Source organism: Chrysemys picta, chromosome 1 (assembly GCF_011386835.1).
Source record: "Chrysemys picta bellii isolate R12L10 chromosome 1, ASM1138683v2, whole genome shotgun sequence".
NCBI classification, from domain to species: Eukaryota; Metazoa; Chordata; order Testudines; family Emydidae; genus Chrysemys; species Chrysemys picta.
The window spans coordinates 105,524,510-105,551,212 of record NC_088791.1 but is presented as its reverse complement, the minus strand read 5'-3'; the positions used below and the strand labels follow the sequence as shown (position 1 = coordinate 105,551,212).

At 41.3% G+C, this 26,703-nt stretch overlaps 1 protein-coding gene across 5 annotated transcripts in view; it reads right to left on the bottom strand.

Annotated features, from left to right (window-relative positions):
* DGKI (diacylglycerol kinase iota) overlaps positions 1 to 26,703 on the bottom strand; it is a 287,790-nt gene that overhangs the window by 100,917 nt on the left and 160,170 nt on the right. For all 5 annotated transcript variants that reach the window (XR_010592257.1, XM_008171112.4, XM_065565893.1 and 2 more), the window contains exons 12-20: positions 25,728 to 25,788; positions 22,018 to 22,131; positions 20,830 to 20,967; positions 19,540 to 19,618; positions 14,104 to 14,159; positions 12,972 to 13,034; positions 12,504 to 12,577; positions 11,351 to 11,462; positions 6,776 to 6,975 (exon numbers count right to left, since the gene is read on the bottom strand). Coding sequence is in view for 4 of the 5 variants with exons in the window: in XM_008171112.4 (XP_008169334.2) it covers positions 6,776 to 6,975; positions 11,351 to 11,462; positions 12,504 to 12,577; positions 12,972 to 13,034; positions 14,104 to 14,159; positions 19,540 to 19,618; positions 20,830 to 20,967; positions 22,018 to 22,131; positions 25,728 to 25,788 (897 nt within the window). In the remaining variant the exon portion in view is untranslated. The remainder of the gene's footprint in view (positions 1 to 6,775; positions 6,976 to 11,350; positions 11,463 to 12,503; positions 12,578 to 12,971; positions 13,035 to 14,103; positions 14,160 to 19,539; positions 19,619 to 20,829; positions 20,968 to 22,017; positions 22,132 to 25,727; positions 25,789 to 26,703) is intronic.

The following is a 26,703-nucleotide window of genomic DNA, read 5'->3' as shown; positions in this document are numbered from 1 at the left end:
CAGCACTTCCCATCCCAGGCCTGGAGCAGAGGGAGCCCAGCTTAGGGGGAGGGAGGTGGAGATGATCCAGTGATGGGGGAGAGGAGCGAGCAGGGGGTTGGGTCCTGGGGGAAGAGGCAGGGCAGGGATGGGGCCTCAAGGGTCTGGTTTTCAGCTAATAGCAACCATATTGACTGTATTCAGAACTTTTTACATTTTCTTCTTGCAAATTAGTTTAATTGGCAGGATGTTTGCAGAAGCAGAAAATTTTAAGAAAATATCGTACAGTATTTATTGAAAAAGAATTTAAAATTCATAATCAGAAGATGTTCAAACCAGAAACCTGATTCCGGTTAGCAGTGGTATGCTCATCCAATCAGAGAACAGAAACAAACTGTTTGTTCGATCAAAACAGCTCAAGTTTCAAATAGGAAATATTCAATAATGAACTGAATATTCATTGATGAACAATGAAGAGACCAAGGAATATTTGCAGAAATTATTCTATGAATAATTTCAGATAATGAATACATTTGAGAAGATCACAATCTGTTCATGGATAACTCAGTAACCGAAGAGGTGAAATTCATTGGATAAATTATTCATTGCCAATTATTTGCCCAGCTCAGGTGGAATGCAACACATGTGAAACTGTCTGGTCCTCTAATAGCTGAAGGCTTGAATAAGGCTATTAGTGCTGCTGCTGTCAGTAAGGAAAGGAAATTCTCCTTCAGCTTAAGTGGCTCAACAGTACTGCTAGATTTGGATCCCCGGCTCTCATTCTATTCAGGAGCAGATTTCTTGTGCATTCTCTTTTATAACCTTTAAGACATTTTACTCTCAAAAACAAACATTAAATGATGCTCACTTCCCCACAACTTGGGATGAGATGAATTGGGAAATGACAGAGAAAGGAGATGGCCCTTAGATACTAGGGTAATAAGCATGGTATAAAAACCTAAATTAGGTAAATGGATGAGAAGCAAAATATTCAAAAGTACCTAAGTGACTTAGGATCCTGAGTTCCATGGCAAGTCAATGAGACGTAGGGTCCTAAGTCTCTTAGGCTTGGTCTACACTACCCTCCTAATTCGAACTAAGGTACGCAACTTCAGCTACGTGAATAACGTAGCTGAAGTTCGAAGTACCTTAGTTCGAATTAGTTCGAACTTACCTTGGTCCACACTCGGCAGGCAGGCTCCCCCGTCGACTCCGCGGTACTCCTCTCGCCGAGCTGGAGTACCGCAGTCGACGGCGAGCACTTCCGGGTTCGACTTATCACGTCCAGACTAGACGCGATAAGTCGAACCCAGAAGTTCGATTTCCAGCCGTCGAACTACCGGGTAAGTGTAGCCAAGGCCTTAGATGCTTTCGACATGTTACCCGAGATGAGCTATGAGATAGATAAGGTAGGTGAGTTCCCATTGTGGAGACTACTCCATCTAAAAAAAAAACCTATAGGGAAGCTGCTCTCTGAAGGCCTAATATTTATCACTGCCTCAACATGAAAATATGAAGGAAGGAAAAGTTAGGTTCACCACCTTCCTAATATCCACTGACAGCTCACATCCTATACCAGGAGGTAAATGAATTTACTAATCAGCACAACAAAGGAAAGACAACCCAAACATCCAGAAATCACAACAGCGGAAGAGAAACCAAGGGAGCCCATTTAATAGCAGTAGTCAAGGGAATGTCAGATGCCTACAGTGACCTTCCTTTTCAGTAACAAAGGTCCGCATTGTGTTTCTATTTTCTAAGGTTAAAAAAACAATGACACCAGAATACCCTGACTATTTCTGTTGGATTTTCCCACCTGAGCAACTTGACTTCAAATCCTGCTTAGGGTCACCACTGTAACATTTCTTAATATCAACTAAAAACTCCAGCAGACAGATGCCAAAACCACCACACCTTTCAATACTCAGATTCCAAGGCCAGAAGAGATCATTGTGACCCTCTAGTCTGACCTCCTGTATAACACAGGCCAGAGAACTTCCCTCCAAAATCAGGGCCGCCCAGAGGAGGGAGGCAAGTGGGGCAATTTGCCCCAGGCCCTGGGCCCCGCAGGGGCCCCCACAAGAATATAGTATTCTATAGTGTTGCAACTTTTTTTTAATGGAAGGAGCCCCCAAAATTGCTTTGCCCAAGGGCCCCCTGAATCCTCTGGGCGGCCCTGTCCAAAATTTCCTAGAGCTGATCTTTTAGAAAAACATCCAATCTAGATTTAGAAACTGCCAGTGATGGAGAATCCACAATGAACCTTAGTTAATTGTTCAGTTAGTTAATTGCCCTCACTGTTAAAAAATAATGCCTTATTTCCAGTCTGAATTTGTCTAGCTTCCAACTGAAAGCCACTGGATCACGTTATACCTTTCTCTGCTAGACTGGAGAACCCATTATTAAATATTTGTTCCTCGTGCAGGTACTTATAGGCTGTAATCAAGTCAACCCTTAACCATGTCTTTGTTAAGCTAAATAGACTTTGCCTCTTGAATCTATCACTATACTGTTTGACTACCTCTGCTTGTCGAAGAAAGATTACTGGTCAAAATAGCATTAGAATAAGAGCAAAGGGAAAAATATATATTGCTCCTCCAAACATGCCTCTTTCTAGCCACTTATTAACACATTTCTATTTACTAGAGCTGAGCAAAATTTGAAATTTCCATCCCATGGGAAATTCTGACATTTCAACATTTGTTTTAATCCCGAAATGAGACAAAGTTGAAATTTAGAAATTTTTCATGATATGCTGAAAAATGTGTATTCAGAAATGTTTAAATTTGTTTCAACATTTCTGATTGAAACAAAACATTTTGACATTCCTGAAAATCAAAATGTTTCCTTTCATTCTGTTGAGTTGACCCCAAAGGCTTCCTTTTGAGTCAGATCAACCTTAAACTGCATTTTCCTGGCATGCTGCTTTATGGGAGTTTGGGGATCCATTGTGTCCTATGAACCGGACTCTCTGCAGGTGAGCAGTGTTTACAGGTTCTGAAGGAAGACACTGCAGGAAGATAGGCAGCTCTTTGAATCTGAGGAGAACAAGAGAGTTGGGATAGGTGCAGGATGGAGGGGGAAATCTCTGTAGCCCTCACTCCTTCCAGCATACACAGACACAAAAAATGGTTCTGCTCTTTTATAAGATACCAAATATTTTAGTTAAATACACAGAGTTAAGTGCAAAAGAGAAGTTTTTGGGTAACTAATTTGTTACAGCCAGTTTACTATTGCACTTTTCCATTTGATGGCTTAGAAATTCATTCCTCCAGCAGGTTTATCCCTCTATCAAGGATTGACCTCAAAGAGTCTCACAGCTAGATCCTGTCAAAAATTTTCCATCAAAACTGTTTTTGATGGAAAATTGAGTTTTCAACTAAATGAAAATTTACCCAAAAAGTGTCAGAAAAAAAATCCAAAATTCGAAAACTTTTCAGTTTTTTCAAAGAAAAGTCAAAACTTTCCATGGGGAAAAAAAAACCCACTCTCACCACAGTATTTTAGGGTAAGTGTTTTGCCTTGGTCCACAGAAACTGTTTTATTTCATAACAGGTATATGTCCTTAACAGTTATTTGTATAAGTGGATAAGTGACTTTTGAAAAAGTCATCGGCAGGGCAGATGGTAAATTTACCATTCCCGGCCAGCCCTCAATGCTATAAAAAACAGAACTCCAAAACAACATACAATGGGAAGTCAGAAACACATTTAGAAACTTGAAAAAGAAAAGAAAACTTTCTCACTTGTGCCACTACATCAGACAAAATTCCAAAGGGAGTTTCTGCTATTAACCTCCTCCTCCAATATCATCAAAGTAATTAATAATAGCTTTCAGAATTAGTGTGATGTGAGATTATTTTTTAATCACTGTATGTGCAGAAAGCTCAAGAAAAGCTTCCAGCAATTGCAGATGCAGTGCCAGACCCATTCAGTAATCTCACACATCTATAATTCACAGGGTGCACTTTCACCAGCCTGAGGACAAAAAATCCACCTATTCTATAAATTGAAAAGATTTTGATGGGATGCCTTTAAACACTGCAGACATCAGGTTAAGAAATTTATATGACAATGTAAAAGGGAAAACTTGGTGTCTGTGGTGGGATTTTGCAGAACAGTGTCATACTGGGCAAACTCCAGTTTAGTCAACTCTAACCTCTTCCTCCTATAATTCATCTTTATTATGCCAAGAAACTCAACAAACATTCCACCTGCCCGCCCATTCCACCTTTCTTCCCAACCGTCCAGACACACCAACACACACGTCTTGCAGAGGTTTGAGATTGGGATTAAAGTCCTTGACGAATTGCCAGTAACCCCCCAAAAACACAGACTCACAGCTTGGATATTTCATTCAAACCAAAAGGTACCCAAACAACAGAAGCTCTGAACCCGATGGAGTTTGGCATAGCATATTCAAACCAATTCTGCCATGAACAATATTCTCCACGGCTCAGTGGACCTTAATTACTGTATAGCGTTACCATGATGGGGTGGAAAAGTATACCCCATCCAGAGTTTAAACTCAGATGCTATAGCTCATGCCTGACCATGCTAATAACTAGACTGAAATACACCAAATGCTTTCTTCCTACTGCTGTGGCCTCCCTCATGGTTGGAAACAATGGCTCAGGATTGAATTTTTCCAGTTTGGACTTTGTAGCATGGTATGGGGTGGTGAAAAGAAATTAGAGGTCATTGCTCAGGGGGTGATAGTCTTCTATTCATCAACTGTTCAAGGTGAAATGTATGCCTAACATATTTTCAAGACAAATAAGGATCTAATGTGGTAAACACAAGCTTAGACTGCTGTTCCAAAACGTTTGTCTCGTTAACAGAACTGAACATGCAAAACTGAATAGGGAGTCATTGGTTGGTATATCAAAGTACTTGATTTTATGAATTGATACACTTCTGCTTCTAAAGGTTGGCAGCCACTGGATTATATGATTTGCTAAAAGGAATAACACACTCCTGAGTATGTAGCTGTTTGAATGAAACACATTTGTAGGGTGCTGGAGGTATCTGGCTTTAAACCGAGGCTCAGTATATACTGAAGGCCTGCCTTGTCTTTTGCAATTTAAATAATACATCATGAAGATGATGGCGGGAATGTTTATTAGCTCCCATCTCAGCAGCACAGAAAGACTCATTGGTAAATCAAGAATAATGGCATTTTTAATATTTAAAGTCTTTTCTAAAATATTCTTATGCTATTAAAATGCTCTCTTAGGGATTTTTTTAAACTAATGTTTTAATATAAAAAGATATTTTAAAATTTTATCTTCTATTCTTTGGATGTTTTCTGGCTTCCATTTATTTCAACCTTTCCCTGTTCCTTTTGAGGCTACTCTAATGCTGCTTCCCTCTCATTTTATAGCTTATCTCCTTACCTGTCCATTCTCACTTTTCTTCCTTTCTTTTCTGGTTCCCTGATCCAGAAACTCTCAATCCTAATCCACCCTCAGATGCAACTCCCTAAAGCTAACACTCTCATTGAAATCTGAGTACGATAGCTTTTCTTTTAGCAGACTGGGAACTGCCAAATATACTGTATCTAGTGTCTCACGCAAAATGCATCCCTTGGTACTTCCTAATAGACCAGGAAAGTCCCCTTTGATTTGCTGACACTTCCAAGAACACTGCAATGTTTTACCACTGCCCAGACACTGCAGCACAAGAAGAATTACTATTGATTTGAGAACTATTGAACTCTCTCAATTAGGGGTGCAAATACACTGCAGCTAGGAGCATGCCTCCCAGCGCGGGTAGACAAACTCTTCTTGAGCTAGCATGTGAAAAATGGTAGCCACAGCAGCAGTTTAGGCTAGCCACCCAAGTACATACTCGGGGGTCACGTGCCATTGTATTCAGGCAGAAAGCCAGAGCCATCACACGTGTCACTGTGGCCATGTAGCTATTTTTTAGCACACCAACTTGAGTAGAGCTAGTACAAGTCTGTCTACCTGTGCTGGGAAGCATGCTCCCAGCTGCAGAGTAGCCAGACCCTAAGGCTCGGTCTACACTACAGACTTTTGTTGGTATAAATATGTTGCTCAGGGGTGTGGAAAATCCACCTCCCTGAGCAACATAGTTATACTGTAGACAGTATAGCGACGGGAGGGCTTCTCCCATGACATAGCTACTACTTCTCAGGGCAGTGGAGTAACTACACTGATGGGAGAAGCTCTCCTGTCGGCATAGGTAGAGTCTGTATGTGTAGACAAGCCCTTAGTGATTTATACCAGCACACTCCAATCAGGATTCCCCACATGGCAACAAATAGCTCTAGTCAGTGAATCCTCAGGCTGGTCCCATTTTCAACTGGGAGCAGCATGCTCCCAACACAAAGACTCAATATAGCCTGAGCACATCTGTATCCTGCAGTGGACTGTGGATATTAATTGAATGGTCTCAATGTGGGATCAAAAAGACTCAATTTCAGAAAGCACATTATATGGCACTTTAAATTGTGTGAGGGGCATATCTGCATAGCTTCCACGAGTGTTAGTAAGAGTCACACAGTAGAGTCCACTGAGACCTCCCCGAATAGTTGCCCCTTTGGATAATTGAAAGACATAACATCTTTCTGAAAGCAGGACAAAGGGAACCCTGTTAGTTGAAGCACACACAAAATCTGGTAAATATATACAATGTGGAGGAGAGGAACATTCTGGGGTTTCTGGACCTCTTTCTCCAAATACTCTGATGGTTCAGTCCATGAAAACTCCCTGTTTGAATGCTCTGCCCAGTAACAGCCTCCTTGTATTAGGACATGAACAAGTCCAACTCACTCATTGAGTAAAGGCATGGATGTCCTCCTCTTGCTCTTCTGCACCATATTGGCCTGGTTCCTTAGGGAGATCCGAATGAGAGACGGAGCCAGTCGACATGGCTCCCCATCCACTTGCATGGGGATAGACTTGTATGTTAACAGAGTCACTTCCCGGCACTGATGCAACCTTTCTCCATGACCTCCCACCTGAAGAGCAGCCTGCAGAACAAGAACAAAGAGGAGGAAAGCCATAATGTTACCATCCTATACCAGCCACTTGAGTTAGCTAACAACTCCCTAATCCTGTTTTACCCAGCACTCCATACCCTCTGCTACAAATTATTCCGTTTGCACATGAGACTCACCCTGTTGCAGTAAGTGGTTTGTTCTGTCACAGGGAGATTTACATGCTTGCCATAATACAGTCCAAAAGCAGCAGATGGTCACTAATTTGGAGGACGCAATGCAAAGAACCCACTATTCCAAATTCATCACCACTAGGAAGTTGCATTTCAGGCCAACCCCACATTTCCCCCCATCTAAATTTGCAGAATGGCTTTCCAGTAAGAGACATGGGTGTACATGATGCATTCAGGCAATATTCCAATCAAAGCTTTTCAATAAGTCATTGCAATGAGGCATGACCAATGTAATTCCATTCACAGAAAAGACTTAAAATGGGACTTAGAATGCTAGAATAAAGTCCTGGAGAGAAGGATCAATGGGCAGAGGTCAGGTGAAGCAGTCAAACGTACATGACAAATTCATGTATCACATGGGTATGAAATTTATCATGTGGAGGTCGCCTCATCATATGTGGTGTATATCTATATTTAGAGATCTAGATAAACACTTATATGCTTGCACACATCCAAGATGCATTTCTGTATATTTCTACATCTTGTTTTCAATTATGATTGCTTGTGTTGCAGAGTGCCTACAGTCTACGACTCAAGGATCAGGTCCCACCTATGCGATCTAAATGCTTTTTCGAGCAACAGTATTAATAGGGGTTTTCTTTCTTACCAAGGCAATACTGTCCTTGATGTGAATTAGATTAATCTGAAATAATTATTATGACAGTTTATATAGAAATTCAGCATCAGGAGTAGACAAGCTGAAAAGAGCAAGGAGAAAAACCTTGTTTGATAACTGCAGCTGGAAAGCAACTAAATGCTATGTTCAAAAATTGTCTTGAAGAAACAAAACAAGAGAGCTGTACCATGTGCCCTCTGAGACACCCACCCACTGCCGCAACATTGTGTCCATAAGTTGACTGAAACAAGTCAACAGAAACAGGGCTGCATAGTTTTCATCAAACAACAACTTCTTGACCAACAGCATTCTGTTAACTTAAAGAAAAAAAATTAGCCAGCTTTCCAAGCCGATCTCCTCTCTCCTACCTTAGTACATGCAACCTCTTCAAAACCCAAACCAGGAGTAAAGAAGCAGTGGAAGAGGCAAAGGGGATAAAAACATATCAGAGACAAAAAGGTAGACAGAGGTTGTTAATGGCTCTTGCAGGGGCCTTGAGATTTAGGCAGGCATCTTGGGGCAGAAACACTGCACTTTAATAAAAAAATGTGAATATTGTCTATCAGATTTTAAAAAAATCTATATTAATACAACATTAGCATCAAGAGTTACAGGAACTGAAGTCACTGTTTTGTTTCCCACAGGAATCTTACCTGTCCTATTATGAATATAACACCTGGGCTATTGGTTACATGATGATGATCATCATCATCATATTACTTAACATTTATACAGGGCTTTTCATCCAAAGATCTCAAAGTGTGTCACAAATGTAGGCAAGCATATGATAAAGCATAGTGTGATGCACAAAATGTCTGCTACGATACAGAAAAGGTCTATTGTTATAGTGACTCTTCAAATCACAAACAAATATAAAACCTTAACTCTGACCTCAGTTTCTTTTAGGTAGAAATAGCTCACTAAGGGACCTGATTCTGAACTGTGGCCTAAATGAGTTCATGCAGCTCAGGAGAGGGATGGCAAAGGTGGCTGTGCATCAACCTCTGTGGCCCTCTGGAGGCAACCCCAAAGACTACTCTAACTCACTGTTGCCTGCACTGATTCCCTATGGGATGTTACATTGTAAATACAGTTCAGTGTATTCCAGCTACACCTTCTGATTCCTCCAATACATCCTGCCCCTTCCCTCAGTTATAACCTGACATACATCTACACCAAGCACTGTAATAGCGTGGGTAATTAAAGGTTATTCACCAGACCTACACTACTAGGGAATTCCTCTAGGGGTACCAATCAGTTGCCACTGCCTTTGTGGCACCCGTATGATAGCTCCACCAGTATACAAAGGCTATAGCAGAAACCCCAATCGGGGCATAGACATTTAAAGTAGGTCTAGCAGTAAGGCATCTTAGTTTTGCTTATGGTGGAGATCAAGTTTATTTCAGTGTGAGGAATTAGATGTCTGCATTGCGGATGGCTGTCTGCTGAAACTGAAAAGCACCATGGCATGGAACTGACGAGCCTGTGAATGTATTTGGGTGCTATGGCGAAAAGGTACAAAGACTGAGGTTGGTCTGGAGGGTAATACCACTGTAACTAGTGATCTTGTGTTTTTAAGGTTTGTACTCGGGAAATGCACTTAGAGTTAACTTTTTTGTGGGAGAACAAAAGAAAAACAATTATAGTGGCACTTACCTGATGCTTTAAAAGCACTTTACAAACATTATTCAATCCTCACAACACCTTTGTTGGGCAGGTAAGAATTATCACTCCCATTTTAGGTTAAGTGACTTGCCCAAGACTACACAGCAAATCAGTGTCAGAGGGGAAGCAAAACTCATATTTCTAGATCACTGCTCTGTGTTCTGACCAGTAGACAACACCCCTTTCAAAAAGTTTTATTCCTTTTCCACTAAATCACACAATGTTCTATTATTTCTCAAGTACCATGTTATCTTGCTCAGGGTTTTAAATGGCATAATTGTAATGCATAATTGAAAGGTGATGACACAGGATTAAGGTTGCTATGGAAATGCTCACTCTGAATTCCATGGCTGGTGCATATAAAAATGCAATGCTTATTTATGCATCAGCATTATTTTGTGTTTTAATGTACTCCACATATATAGATCTTCTTATGTAAATATTCATTATAACGCAGCACAAAATAAATCAGCCTCATTGGCTTTAGGCAAGACTTCTGAAGGCACTATAGACCTTGAGACCAAAGAACAAGTCAACAGAATTTGAGCTAACATATGCAGACTGTACATTTTCTTAATCATTTATAATATGTGAGCACCAGCTAGAAAACACAAATACTTAAAATAAACAGTTGCACTACTCAATCAAGAGTGTTTCTCTTATGGTCTCTGATCTTCTTAAAATTTCTCTCTCCCCCTCATTCTGATAAAACAGGGAAAACGGGAATTTTCTGAGAATATTTAATGCAGTAATTGAAATTATTTTAAACTATTCAGATTTTTAGGTGTGACTTTAGGTGGAGAATTTTTGCAATACCAGTGATGGTCAATTCTAGATGGTCAGTTCTAGAGTACAGCAGAAAGGAATGCTCAATTTCAAGATGGAGATGTGGCCTTTAAAGACCAGAAGTCCCAGCATGCAGTGCTCCATATTGCAAGTAAGCTGCAGGACACACCTACATACTGAAGACAAGGAGGGCTACAATATGTATCTATTTTATGCAAATTAGATATGTCCATTGAGCACCTGTTGATTTGACAATGTGGTACTTCTCAACCTTGCAAAGTTGGGACAACCTTTAATTATGTGATTAGTACAGATGGTTTTAAAAGAGTAAGTACGTTTCATCAAAAGTTTTAGGGGGAAAAAAAACCTAAAGATGTTTCTTTTTCTTTTCTTTTTTTTAAGCAAAATTATCCCTCTACCCCACCCCCCAACACACATGATTTCTTATTTTCTTTTCTTTTCTCACAGTGAAAAAGTGAAAGTAGGATTTTTTTTTGTCAAAATATTTTGTTGGTTCACAAATTTCATCGTTTTTTTTAAGTGTAATTTCTATACACACACACAAAAAATTGTTGCTGGAACCCTATTTTCCAACAAAGAATTTCTGACCAGCTCTAATGTATATGGAAAATATATAAAAACCACAGTTGTGGTGGGGCTGGTAACAAACAGCAGTTATTGTGCAACCAGAGAAGTTTCCCATAGTACAAACACACACACACATGCACACACATCCCTTCTATAATACTTTAATCTTCTTTGAATTTTGATTTGGGAGCATTTTGAAGCACCATTAGATATGTTCAAAGCAACCAGTTTTTCAGGGAGTACATTTTTATAATGAAATAATACTTCTCTTCCTTTGAAAACCATTATTTGTTCATAATTTTTTTAAAAACTGAGGCAAACACACATTTTTTCCACCTTATTGAACCCAGGAAAGCATAGGAGAGAATCTTTTTTTGTATGAAACTTTGTGCATCCTAGTGTTGAGCCATGGACATGAGGTGTCTTATACAAAATTGCACACAGACTAGTCCCAGTGCCCTAAGCAGTGTGAAATCTACTGCATGCAAAAAAAAATACTCAGCTCTGCCAAAATTCTCACCAGAGAGGCCATAGTGAACCCAATGACCTCAATGTAACCATCATCATGGCGCTGAGGTTCAAAGTCTCTGTGGTCGCTGGGGGTACCCCAGGGCATTGTGCCAGCACAATACCTGCAGAAAGAGGTTTAGAAAATGAGAGCTTTAGGGAGCATATTAAGAATTTGCCCCACTGGGTCTTATAACAATTAAAAGAAAAGAAAGCATAAGTACTGGCCAGTTCTTTATCTTCTGGGTGAATAGCCATACATCTATTCCAAAAGGTCTTAAAATCCATTCTGGGGCCTCCCAGTGACCATACATATAATTACAGGAAAGATCAGAAAGGGAACCTGCCCTCCAACTTTCAGGCTGGTGGGGCAGGCAATTAGTTTGTCTATCCCAATTTCTGGTAGGTTGCTGAGTGGAGATGGGAGGCAGCAGTGCCTTTTTGCAGTAGTGCTCAGGACTCTTCTCTCCCGCCTCCCCCCAATCCTTCTTCAGATCAGCTGTTCAGCTGGATTTTCACCTGCAGCCTCCTGCCAACAAAGGCTGCTTTGTGCCCCTACTAAGAAGGCAGGAGGCTGAAACCGAGCTTGCTTTCTGCAGACCCTAGTTTCCTCCCTCCCTCCTGGCTCAGGAGGTCTGGGAGCAGAAGGGATGCAAAAGCTGGGATATATTGGAGGAGGAGCTCCAGACAGTGGTCTCCTACCTAATGGCTGCTGCTGCTTCTCTCTCCTGCCTACCCTTAGGGATATATGGGAGACCTTGTGGAGCAGGGGGTGGGGAGAACTTTGGAGAGGAGACACCACAAAGAACCTTGCAGAGAGCGCAACACAGGAGGGAGAGGAAGTGAATACCTTGGAAAGAGAATCTTTGGAGAGGGGACAGGGAAGATGGGGGGAATATTGGGCTTTTAAAAACACACTCCACTGTTTGTGACACCCTCTGAGATGTTAGGAAACAGTGTTTCTTCCAGATCCATTTGGAGCTCTTCTATTTGGAAGGTACTGATCTGATTTTTTTCCTCCTGCTTTGTGTTTCTAATGAAGCAGAAGACAACTCTGTTCTATCTGTTGACTTCCTTGTTCAAGTATGAGGTGCACAACTCTGGAAACCGTATTTGTTAATTAATTGTTCCTATGAAGCCAGCAGTTTGTTGTTACTGGAGCTTACCTAGGTATATTTAAAAACACTATACATTGGAACTTCAGCTCCTGAATCTTTGGGGTCAGGTCTGTTCCATCACACTGCAAAAAACCAAGCAACAAAACAAAGAGGGGTTTGTAAATGGGGTCTCAGACAGGATAATAATTGCTGTTACCCCATTTTGTAACAACCTGCCCAAGAACATGGATTGCATTTTAGAAATACCCATCTCTCTATAACATAATTACTGGACACCATTCACTCTCTGTGAGATAGGTAAGGATGTGTTACTCAGTGGGAAATTGTCATGTATGTAAATCCCCAAAGGCTTTCTACAAATTGTGTTTCAAATGTCATGGTCAAACTGAAAGTAACAATCAATGGTCTGGTGTGATTAGGTCTGTTTTCTCAGCATTCCCTCTCTCTCTCTCTCTCTTCCCCCCCCCCCCTCTCTCTCTCTCTGCACAAAATGATGCCATACTTTCCTATACTTACCACAACTTTAACATGTTTGGATAAATCTCTGGAACTTCTCTGCAGGAAGTCTGAAAAGGCTGCCTACCAGACATAGGAAAAGGGAGGGAATTCAAATCAGAATTTTTTTATTTGAATGATCTACAGCTTCTTCCTTTCACTTTCCTTCCTTTGCATCCCTCCCCAGATTCTGCCACCACATACCATCCTGAGCTAAACTCTTTTCTTTCCTGCTCCCATTGACAGAGTTTTAGGCCAAGTTTCTTCTGTTAGCATCCAGTTAACAGTGCACGTTTCAAATTCTCAAGAGTCCCTTGAATCAGAGCCAGGGGGCGAGACACAGAAGGGAAGATTGGTACACTTGTTTTGCTGCATTAAGGTGCTACACTAAGAAAAGGCACTCCACTTTGGAAGATTTACCATGGAATACCATTGTGCACCCAAATCATCATGCAGATTCTTGCTCTGGTTTGTTTGTTTGTTTGTTTGTTTTTAAAGCATAAGGCTTCTGGGTGTGATGACAGTGATAGAATCTGACAGCGGAAAGACATGTATGATGGCAAGTATTATCCAGTCAATGACCTCCTTTCCTAATTACACCTTAGAATAAAGCTGAAGACCCATCCACATCCCTCCTGGATAAGAAATTGCCATCTGATTTGCATATTCATGTATGAAAATGAGATGCTCCAAATAGCAGCTCTCTGACCTCCTCCTCTCTTTAGTTCCAAGTCCAGGAGTGCTCATCAGGGGCTGAAAGATATGGTCAACGATTTTTCCTATGCGCTAGCAATTTCCCCAGTAAATTCAGTATCCAAGTGCTGCCCACAGATGGGAATAAATGTGAACACAACAGTGAAGCGCTTGCCAATCTGCAGCAGCGGGTACAGGATATTATCAGTCCTTCCTCCAAATGCTGTAGCACTCTTCTGAACTACTAACTATTATAGGGAAATAATACTTCAACCCCTTCCAAACAGACATGGGGAGGCATTGCCAGAAGTAACTGAAAGCAAACTATGTACTTTTAAAGGTGACAAGCAAAAGAATGGTCATAAGCCTCAGGAGTGAAAGGGAGAGGAAGGGGAATAAAATAATAAATAATTTAAATAAATAAACCAAGGCTATTCTGTAAAATCTATTCACAACTCACCCCAGCATAAAACATTTTATTTCGAAAGCGACTGTTGAATTTCTCTGGATTTGCTTCTGTAAAAGAAGAACAAGGAAGAAAACAAAGTCGTCATAAGGGAGAAAGTTTGCAAAGCTCCCTTGCTGTTCCAAGAAGTTTCATTCCAAGCTTTCCTGGAGGCAGAAAGACAGATTTCCAGCCTTGGCAAGCTGCTAGCTTTCAACCCATGATGGGGAAAGGGCAAGGGAAGTCTTTATTTTCAGCACGATCTACATTAGCAACCCTAATAGAGCAATTCCATGCGTACTGCCCATTGGTAATTAAAAGGTGAAAAATTTCAAATGAATTTTTACTTTCCAAGAATCTATCCTCTATGCTATTCTTTGCTAGTGGATTTCTATTTAGTGCAGCCCCTTCTTGGTGTAAGATAGAGTGGATGAGGATAAGGGCAGACAGCCCCCAAAGCATGATTCTCATGAGGGAAATTTACCACAACAACAGCTTAGAGAGTCACATTGTCTGTCTCATGATCCCACCGTAAACTTCCAACGGCACAATAACAACTTTTCAGTGACACAAGTACACACTGTACACTGAGTAGATCTCCATTTGGATCATTTCAAATCTCATGAAACATTTGAAACAAAACTGAATGGTTCATAGATTTTCAGGCAGACGGGATCATTATGATCATCTAGTCTGATATCATGCATAACACAGGCCATAGAATTCAACGGAGTGATTTCTGTACCTCGCCAAACAACTTGTAGTTAAAGTAGAGCCTAATTAGAAAGAGATCCAATTTTGATTTAAAGATTCTGGAGAATTTATCACATCCTTGGTAATCTGTTTCCAATGATTAATTACTCACGGTAAAAACGTTTTTGTCTTTTTTTTCCAGTTTGAGTTTTCCTAACCAGCCATTGGATCTTTTATGCTTTTGTCTGATAGACTAAAGAGCCCTCTACTATCAGATATCTTCTCTCTGAATAGCTACTTATAAGAGTGTGATTAAATCACTTCCTAGCCTTCTCTGCGATAAGATAAATAGAGCTTTTAAACTTCCATTGCAAGGCATATTTTCCAGCCCATAAACCATTCTCATAGTTCTCCAATTCCCCTCTAATTTTTTCAGCATCCTTTCTAAAATGTGCACACCAGAACTTGTAATAGGATTCCAGCAGTGGTCTCACCAATTCCATATACATAGGTAATATCTCCCCTACTCATGCATGATGATTCCCTGTTAATCCATCCAAGTATCATGATAGCCCTTTTGACCACATCATCACACTGGGACCTCAAATTCAGTTGGTCACCTATAAAGACCTCCTAAGTCCTTTTATGAATCACTGCTTTCCAGAATACAGACTTCCATATTGTAGTGTGACCTACATTTTCTATCCGTTGATGTATGGCCTGCACTTGCCTGTATTAAAAACACGTGTTGTTTGATTGCACTCAGCCTGCCGAATGATCCTGTTTGCTTTGTTGTGGGTAAACGTCAAATGCAGGACTCTACCATATCAATACATTCCGGGTCATATGTTCACAAATCGCTTGTTTTGTTGCACCTGCAAATCACATCTCTATTTACATGCACAAGTGGTGGTTCTGCCTACAAAGGGTTACAGTGTCCCCAGCAACTGGTGAATGGGATATCTACAGAGCAAGGGCTTCCCCTTCTGAATGGCCACATTAAAATTCCCTGGATTGCAGCTCTGGGTATAGGTGGAAGGCAGGGGCTGCATGCCCTGGACTCCTACTGTGACGTTGCACTCTATATGATTTTAGGAAAATATGCTAATGAGTGTGAATATAATGTAACTAAAATATGCTCCATGCAAAAGGTCTCTTGTAAGGTATAATTACAAAGCTTATAACCTACTGAGTGTGGTCATCCTATTTGTATAAATGTATCACTCTTGTATCTGAAACTAGAAATATGAAATATAACTCTGAGGGCCTATTATAATTATGCAAAGTGTGGGCCATTAATGGTGGTTTGGAATCTTGATGGCTCCCATCAACCAGGACAATTGACTGTGGATGGCTCTGTTTGCTTGCAGGCCTTCCTTTGAGTCAGGCTGGGAGGAATGAAGGCTTAGGGTCTTACAGGACATGTGACCATGTCACCTGGTACTGAAATCCATCTTAAACCTGGTGCTTTTCCATTTAGAAGTGGGGTTAGGGACCCAGAGAGACAAAAGATTCCTAACTTGTGCCAAAGCCATATAAGGGGGTCGAACAGAACAAAGAGGGCTGCAATCATTAGAAATCCCCTAGCTACCACCTGAGCTGGAACAAGGGCTGTACCAGGGGAAAGGATTGTGCCCAGATTAGGAAGGCGTCCAGTCTGTGAAAGAAGCTTATTGAAACATCTCTGAGGGTGAGATTTTATCTGTATTCAGTTTTCTTACTGTATTAGATTTAGATTTGTTTTATTTTATTTTACTTGGTAATTCACTTTGTTCTGTCTGTTACTACTTGGAACCACTTAAATCCTACTTTCTGTATTTAATAAAATCACTTTTTACTTATTAATTAACCCAGAGTATGTATTAATACTGGGAGGGGGGGGGGGGGGCAAAAAGTTGTGCATACCTCTCTATCAGTGTTAGAGTGCAAACACTTTATGAGTTTGCCCTGTATAAGCTTTATACAGGGTAAAATGGATTTATTTGGGGTTTGGAGTTGGGCATCTGAGTGTTAAAGACAGGACCACATCTTAAACTGCTTTCAATTAAGCCTACAGCTGTTAAGGGACATGGTTCAGACCTGGGTCTGGGTTTGCAGCAGGTTAGCGGGTCTGGCTCAAATCAGGCAGGGCACTGAAGTCCCAAGCTGCCAGGGCAGGAAAGCAGGGGCAGAAGTAGTCTTGGCACATCAGTTGGCAGCCCCAAGGGGGTTTCTGTGATCCAACCCATCACACCCACTTCTCAAGAAACTGAGTGGGGAGGAGTGGAGCGCTCTGTCTCAATTATACCCCAAGCGTCAGCCACCAAATGTGGCCAGAAACGGGGGTAGGGATTAGGAAATAAATGGCATATCTAAAAGGGGTGAAGTAATTTACTTCCTCCTAGAGCAAGAAGAGAATAGGGGAGGAATTGTGACTCAGAAGCAGAGTTTCCTTCCCAGAGCTCTTTCCGGAACAGCACAGCTACGTGCTGCCCCATATTCAGGACCAAGCCTAACAGTTCAGTCTCCCCTCAAACAAGTAACTGGTCACATAAGCACCAAGGTCCCAACTGAAAAGGCAACGTTCATTAAAAGTAACATTTGAGACACTTACTACCTAGTCTACCTAAAGGGAAATACCCAGCTACCTTAGAGGGCAGTTACATTTCAACACTGTGAAATGCCCAAGTGGACTAGGAGAGTTCAAGTCGGTATCTTTATTTATTTTATTTGCTTCATGATATTTTATATCATTAACAATAGCTCTGAAGGCAGGAATGCGCATGCACGTTCAATTCATTGGACCAAATTCTGCTTTAATGAAACTAGTGTAAACCCAGAATAATTCCACTGATTTCAATGGACTTACTCTGGATTTACACCAGTTGTAAATGAGATCAGAGTCTGACCCATCCTGTTTATGTCCATAAATAACACAACAGAGGAAATTAAATGAAAACAAACACACACAGGACAATAATGACACCAAAATGTAAGCTTTAAGCTTTTCTTCCCCTGTACACACAGGACTCATTTGTAAGTTTTTGTGTTCAAGAAAGTGAGAAAATAACTGTGCCAGCTAGAATGGGAACAGCAGATGCAGGTGCTTTGCAAGCTTCTCCATCCACACATACCCACACACAGATTGCTCTGAGTATTTTCTCTCTCTCATCTAAATTTTTAAAACACTGGCATGTCTGGAATAACATCCATTCTTTATATAGCTCTACAACTTCATAATTAAGTAATGCTTCCACTAAGTGAGAGGGTAGCCATGAAAATCCTCTATACTGTATGTTTGCAACCACATTAGGAATGCACACTGGGGTGCACTTATAAAGAAATGCAGAGTGCTGTCATCATTTCATTCCTGTGCCCTTCTGTGGCCCTTCATTATTATTCCTGAAGCTTACAGCAGTCTTAAACATTATAAAATATGCATTAGCTCATTCCATCAGGCATTCAGCTCTTTATTTAGCCTGGCATGAGGGTGCTATCTTTTTACTTTTTTAATGACATTGTTATAGTAGAAAAATGAGAACAAGTGAGAATTCAGTTCAAAACTCACACAGCTAAATCAACAACATGCTGACCAAGGAAAATTGAACAGCAGCTCTGGTAATATAAATATGCTTACCTAACACATGCACACAATGTACTGCCTCTCAAGCCAAAACTCAGCTGTTTAGGCATATTTGGAATTCTGTGAGAGTTTCTGGCAGGACACACTCTTCATCAGCATGAAGAGAAATAAAGTAATACAGCAGCCCAAGCTAGGACTCCTGGGGGATTTTTATGGATTATTATGAAGGCCTGTTTATTTCCTTACGAACATAGCGGATCTAGGGCTCAGTATTGTCTAACTCAACACAATAATACTATACCATAGTCTTTCATAATAAGTCTCTCTCTAGTTCTTCTGTAAACCTGACTTTACTACTGCTGCATCTACAATCCACAACTTCACATCCCTATCACTCCCCATTCCAACCCCTCCCCCACTATGGGAAAAATTTGCACCCAATGTAAATTCTCTTTTTCTCTCTGCTGTTTCCTTATTTTTGTCCACATGCCCTCATTCTGGATCAACGTAAGCCTTTTATAGTATCTACAGCTCCCTTTAACATCTCCTTTAGAAACTTCAAATCTCTCCCCTCTTAGTCTCTTTTCCTCCCATGAATCTCAGCTTTTCCAACCAATTTCATCAATCTTGTTATATCACCAAAACCTTTTCTATTTCTTCAGTATCCTTTCTTCAGTGTGATACACAAAACTGGACACATTTGTCCAACTGTGGCATAATAAGTCCTTCAGAAACTAGTGCTAGAATCATTCTTCCCACTTTCTTGTCTGGGACAGGAATTTATATGTTTCAGCATTCCCTTTAGATTTTGGGAAACAAGTTGTCATAGCCAACCCTAGCTAAAATTCAGAAGTCATTTGTCCATTCCTATGATTCCCACAGCTAAGGGAATTAAGGCTAGGTCTATACTACCCGCCTGAATCGGCGGGTAGAAATCGACCTCTCGGGGATCGATTTATCGCGTCCCGTTGGGACGCGACAATCGATCCCCGAATCGGCGCTCTTACTCCACCAGCGGAGGTGGTAGTAAGCGCCGCCGACAGAAAGCTGCAGAAGTCGATTTTGCCGCCGTCCTCACAACGGGGTAAGTCGGCTACGATACGTCGAATTCAGCTACGCTATTCACGTAGCTGAATTTGCGTATCTTAAATCGACTCCCCCCTGTAGTGTAGATGTACCCTAAGAGTTCCTCTCACCTCGGGATTCATGGAATTCCAGCGTGACATGTGCATCAAATCCAAGGCTGAAGTAATTATTGAAGACACTGAGTGGAAGCTGCAATCAAAGACCAGAAAGAAAACATGTGAAACTGTTTTGGGTACAGTATGCAAGAAAAGACGACCAAATATTTCATGCCATCCCTCAAATTAACAACTTTTTGAAAAGCTATAGAAGGAGAGAAGAGAAAGCTGTGGGAAATTTTATATGCAGAGTTGCTATGAAGGCTGGAAACAACTTGCTGAAGGTAATCAAATGCAAAAATGAAAGAACACAAACACATCTGCAGTGCTTTATGGTCACATAAGTGACTCTGTAAACATGACATCATGGGGTTCCCTATTTATCCTCTCTCAGCAATCTCCTATTTAACATGTCAAAACAAAGATTCTCCTAATTGCTGGCACTACAAGCTCAGCATGGCATCTGAAAAATCAAGCTGTGTTCTTTCTGCTTCATACATCATCAGCAGCAATACAGATCCTGGATTCAGAACTCAGCTGGTAATTCTGTTGATGATGCATGAGGCAGACTAGAGCACATCTGGCCCTTTCACTACTATATTGGCTCTATTAGGCTGACAAGAAGGAAAGCTAGAGTTCAGTAAATTATAACTCAGAAAGGTTAGAGGGCTCTGTGTGCAGGAACAAGGAGTCATTTCATTTTTCTGGCTATTGCCTCACTTTAAAATAATTGCAGATTAAACAGGAGAGAACAGAAATACAGCTCCTCCCATGACAAATATTCCAAAATATTTGAAAACCTTCCAACTCACAGACCAAATGGGGGAGGGTCAGTGATGTAACGGGACCACACAGAGGGAAGGGGATGACAACCTCAAAAGACACAGGCTAGCAACCCATACAAAACTTAGAGACCAGATACACAACTGGTATCCACTAGCAGCAGCCCAAAGAATATACATCTGCTTTGTGGTTTTTCAATCAATTGAGGACTGGATCATGGGGCTAGCCTTTATCACCACAGCTAACAAGGCCAGGGGAAGAAGTAATAATCTGACAAATGAAATGCCACAGATGTTCATCCTTTGGCCCAGTGAACAAGGAGTTTGTTTAAGCGTTCAGATATTGAGCATTATGAGGGACAACAAATGGGCAGCTTGCTGTAACTATGATCTACGTCTGAATGTGGTGACATCTTTAACCTTGCTGTAGGAGACGACGAGAGTGGAAAATGTTTTCCTGAGTCCCAGAAACCCCAGCTTGCATCCTGCAGGCTCTCTCTGCTGTAAAACAGGCAGCTCTAACCTTACGTGCCCCGTCCTCAATTTCTTCCTGCGGCAAATCGGGGTTTCGTTCCACCTGGAGGTTCCAGCGGTCCAGCTGGACAATAGTCCCATCTTCTACGTGACAGAGAATCTTCGAGACAGGCTCATCTGTGTAACCCTGGAAGCAGAATGAGCACCACCAAAGACTCACTAATGGACTTCTAGAACACCATCACGTCTCACGTTAATTACCTGACTGAGACACCAGTGACCAGGCCAGGCCAGATCTGCGTGAAGAAAGTTTGCATGAAATCCAGACTAAGTCTGCCCAACAGGTTCATAAATTTAGACTGTGGATGAACCAGGAACAAGAGGTTTGGCAAACAACTGTTGAGATTTACAATCTCTGACCAGCACAGTAAAGCCAATGGTATATGGAGGTGACTCAACAGATTTTACTAAGAGTGCCATGCCGTTTTCTGCAGTCCACAGGTCCTACTGACCACAGGTGGCAAGATTCTGTACACACATGCAATAAAATCCTTGCCCTAAATTGTTCATAAGATCTTGCCTTGTTTCATCACAAACCTGAAACGCAGTATGGGTTTGTGAACCTTTGGGCAGATGCAATCTGAGTTTCACATAAACCTTTTCATAGCTGTCAGGGAGGGTGGGATGGTTTCAACCACAAACCAAGCCAAAACTTGTTTGTTTCAGATGAACTGAGCTTTCACTTTTTAAGCTTGCATAAACCCAAAAATCAAAGCAAACTCAGAGGGTGCAAATCCATAAGAACCAAAAAAACAAGCAAAAGTAGCATTCTAGAACCCACATGCAGCTGCTGAAATTCGCACAGTTCATTTGCAGGATCTGGTCCAAAGTAGGCACTAGTTATTAGAGCAGTTGAGGTGCCCTGTATTTTACTTCATTGTGTGGGCTAGAGAGACATGTTAGAATTTAATTTTGCTGTCAGCTTTGAATAGACTCTGGATCCCACCATGGAACAGGGAAGAACTTCAATTGTATTTGTCTCCATCTGCAATAATTCTAAGTGCATCACAAGAATGGAAACAGGCACAAAAATCAATTTCAATCTGGAATGGATTTTGGATATGTCCCTGCCTTCACTCCACTGCTGTAGCTAGCAGAAGCCCCACCCAGAACAACTACCAATTAGAATGAATAGCTGGTAAGGCACAAAGAAGAGAGTACTGAAGTCAGTGCTTACCCCTCCCCAGTTGAGGGTGCGAGCAAGGTCATTCCCAGTGCCAAGGGGAAGGACGGCAACAGGAGGCTGGGGGCTGAGCTGTAGCTCATCCAGGATGGAGAGGATCCAGCCCACCTGCAAACAGAGAACAGAAAAGGGAAAGAAATCAAATTAGGTGGATTTAAATAGTGAAAGAGAGAAACAGACAAACAGTTTATCCTCATCACACAGATGGTCAAGTGATATTAATGGGAGATGCAGAAATGAGCACTGCTGAAAACCATTTAGCCTCCCTGCCTCAGCTTCCTCTTCTGCAAAATAGGGATAACAGCCTGCCTCACAGGAGTGTTACAAGGAGCAACTGGATGTCAAGTTGTACATAAATGCTGATTATTAAAAATAATGAATTGGCATTATTTATTATTATATTGATTTAACAACAATCATTCCACCCTTTCCCTGAACAGGAAACAAAAGCACCTACAATTATGGACTTGTATTTATACCTGACTTAACATTGCTTTGAGGGTTTTTTATTGAAATTCTTCTCATAAAACAAAAGACCTCCTTGGATTATCTTCTACCAAGAACCATAAAGCAAAACTAGACAGCATTTTAAAAAACTGAATAAAAAAATTAAGTTAAAAATTACTAAGAACAAACATCTGAAACTCATCCTAATTATTTTTTCACAGTAACAGCATTGAAAGTAAGGGTTATAAGGAACTGTACCACTGGAGATGCCATCCTTTAAATGAGGCACAAAACCAAGGTCCTGACCATTTGTGGTTATCAAAGATCCCAAGGTACTTTTTGCAAGAGTGGAAATGTTAGCTTTGCTATCCAGGCCAAATTCCTACTTGAACTCCAGTATCTAAAGAATTCTTGTTTACTACTGAGTAGTGTTGCTTTGTGCTATTAAACAGCTTTCATGTTCTACCAATAGCTGTGGATTAGTGGTATGTGGTGGTGGAAGTGACTCTTGTAGGTATAGAATTTTTAAAGGACTTTCTGCATTTCTTTGAGCTGAAAAGGGCTATTTAACTATATTAGAATAATGTAGAATTTACATTTTAAAATGGTGGTATGGGAAGCACAGTTACTGAGGGACAGATTTTTTAAGGTCTTTAGACACATAGTGGGATTTTCAAAAGGGGCTAGGAGCCTAACTCCCATACCTTTAAAAATCTGGCCTCTGGTGCTTAGAATAGGAGATGGAGTCAGGAAACCCTAAGGTGAAATCCTGGGCCCAACTGAAGCCAATTGGACCACCACTCTGCCATTGACTTGCTATCTAAAATTGGGCAGATCACTTCATCGTGCCTCAGTCTCCCAGTCTGTAGAGTGGAGATAATACTATTAAATCACCTTGTAAAACTGCTTTGAAATGACACATACATTGATTCTATTTGAGTGGCAAGCCTTATTATTTAGTTTGACTCAGTCTCTAAATATCCAACAGCAGTCTTGGGGCAAGAGGTGACAAGGCCTACCATCGCTTGTGAACTGTATGATGGTGAAAGGAGCGGAGATTGACAGCCCTGGAGGCTACAGCCTTCCATGTATCCCCAGGAAAAGGAGAGCAAGCAGTGAAACTGGAAAAGCTTCTGCCTTCTGTTTCATGTCAGCAAGGCAAAGTGATATCTGGTCTCACTGAATATTCACTAAGTCCATCTGAGCAAGATTTTTCATTGGCTTTTGGGACAATAAGATATTAATTTGTTTCAAATTTAACAGCAGCAAAGATAACAGTCTAGAGTTGTTCACACTAATGATACGGTGCTGCCCCCTATTGCTCATACTGTGAAGTCAAGAGAAAACAAGAGTTGGTAAGAGCCAATCGAGCTGCACTAATTTTTATATTAAAAATTCTGTGGACCTAGATTAACTCACATTATAGTTTCAGCTCCCTTGGATGGCAGACTGGAAACATTTGACAAATACATTGGAAGATTATCTATTTTCACTATGTCCTCCGCTGAAACAGTGTCCTGTAGGTTCTGAAGGAAACAATCCCTAGTGAATCACAGAAGATGGCCCTTTGCTGGACCCTAACTGGTTCACTCCTACTTTTTCTCCAACAGAGAAGGCACCCTTCCATTCATATTAATATTCACTAAGGCTGGGATTTTTACATGGGCCTAAGGAGATTAGATACCCAGCTTCCCCTGAAACTCAATGGGAGTTGGGGGCCTTATTCCTTTAGGCTCCTTTGAATATCCCCACTTATGTCCATTGTAAACCATTCCAGCCCCCAATGATATGATTTCTCAGCTTGGGTGGCAGAATTCTGTCATCAGGGTAGCCCCTACACCTTATATACCACCCTGGTGGAAATGCACCTGATCACATTTAGCTATCTCAGAAGGGACAGTGCAATGTCATACACACTGGAGTATGACAAAATCACAGGCAATATTGAGAGAAGCTGATTATGAAGAAGAAAGCTTCTATATTGGCTCACAAATAGGCTACATCTACACTAGGAAGTAGAGGTGTGATTCTCCTCCTCATGTACATATGCTCCCACAAGCACTCAGTGAGCTAGCAGTGTAGCCACAGTAGCATGGGGAGCAGCGGCAGAGACATGGATGAGCCATGCCAAAACACATATCCACTGATTTCAGAGGGATTTGTACTTGGCATGGCTTGACCACGTCTCCACTGCAGCTGCCTGTGCTAACACAGCTACAATGCTACTTATACTTATGCTAACTCAATGAGAGCTAGCAGGAGTATGCGTGTATGAGCAGAAGAATCACAACCATATCTAATACTCAGCACCTATATATCTTAGATATTTATATGGTCCTTGTCAGTGTAGAATCTGTGCACCGCACAATCTCTAATTTAGAGATCCTCATCACACACCTGTACTATCCCCATGTTACAGATGGGGAATTGAGGCACAGAGAGTCTAAATGACTTGCCCAAGGACACACAGGAAGTCTGTGGCAGAGCGGGAAATTGAACCCAGGTCTCCCAACTCCCAGGGTAGCACCCTAGCCACTGAACCATCCTTCCTTTCATGCACAGATATCAAAATACTTTACAAAGGAATTGGGAGAGGAACACACAACTTGCCTATAGTCACAAAGGGAGACAATGGCAGACATGGAATAGAAAGTGGATCTCCTGACTCCTCATCACATACCATGGGCATAGTTGAGTGGGACAGAAGATACTGCCCCCCCCCCTCAAAACTGCAAGTCTCGGACAGGCATGGAGTTTGCCCCACACACACACGTGGCCCCGCTGGCCTGACTGGAACTGCCCCCCGCCTCCCCGCAAATACAGAAGTCAAACTATGCCTACGTCACATACCCTTCCCACTGGATCATCAGTTTTTGGATATCAGCAACAGTCAGAATGGTGATACAGCAGAGAAAAAGACCAGTAAAATTGAATATTGTTCAGTTGTAAAAGCTGCTTAAGGGTGAAGGAAGCTTTTTTAGGCATAGTATCATGTACATATTTTATTCATAACAAGAATGTAATCCACAAATATTATAACAGATATCACCTTACCCCCCAGATATTCTTAACCAGGGTGGCAAGGGAAACTTTGCAATATATCTTATCATGTTGAAAAGTCTCTTAATTATTAATGTTCCCTTCAAGCAGATACTGGACTGAGGTCTCCTTTGCAGGGGCTTTTTTGTCCAACTCTGTCCTTTCTGAGTTAATGGAGACAATCATCGAGTTTGACGTGAAATGCACAGAAGACCTACCGTTCCATCCCCACCGCAGGCCAGGATTCGCAGATTTGGCACTTTTCTGTACAGTTCGAGTCTGGCAGGGGAAATGAAGGGGGAAGGGGAGAGTCGTAAGGAAGAACATAGGATGGAAGTGAGCAATTAGAAATACAGTGACTGCAATAAGGGACAATAAACAAAACAATGGAGGCGGTTGTACATACCAATGAAAAAAATATTACAGAGAGCCAATTTTATCACTAAATACACTTACTTCACCGCGTAGCATTCAGTGTCAGACATAGGCGGTGGCATGGAAAGAAAATCTGCCCCTACAACAAAAATGCTCCATGTTTGGAACAACTACCACCCACTGCTCAAGAAAAGTTTACACCTGGAACAGTAAGGGTGCTGTAGTTCAGTGGCTTTCAACCTCTTTTCATTTGCAAACCCCTAAAAAATTTCAAATGTAGGTGCGGACCCCATTGGAAATCTTAGACATAGTCTGCGATGGCTCCGCGGCCCCCGGGTTGAAAATCGCTGCTGTAGATGAAGAATGAAGTGCCCCAGTAACATGGTGTGGATGAAGCTTGAACCGTGTCTGCCTCAAATAGTTTTGGTTCAACCGGTGCTGATAGTAACTCACTTTCACCAAAAAATTCACTCCAGTATCTGACACGAATAATGCAGATCTCGGTACACTGTAGAAAGGACTGCAGGAGATTATTAGTTATCCTGGAGCACCCTCTAGTGGTACTAAAAAAGGCTACAGAGCAAAGGAGTTCTATGAAAGCTTTTCCATAAGGTAGAACTTCACCTCTTAAGAGCTTCATGCTTCATAATTCATTTCTCATAGATTTCACGTTTGTTCCATGTGCTTTGAAACGAAACAGCTTATTTTTCTTAAAGCAGTAATGTCTTTTGACTGGTATGACCATAGTAAATAGTATACTACCAAGGGTTAAGCGATATATTTAGGCCTCTTTTCTGAACGGATAGCTCAATTCAGCAG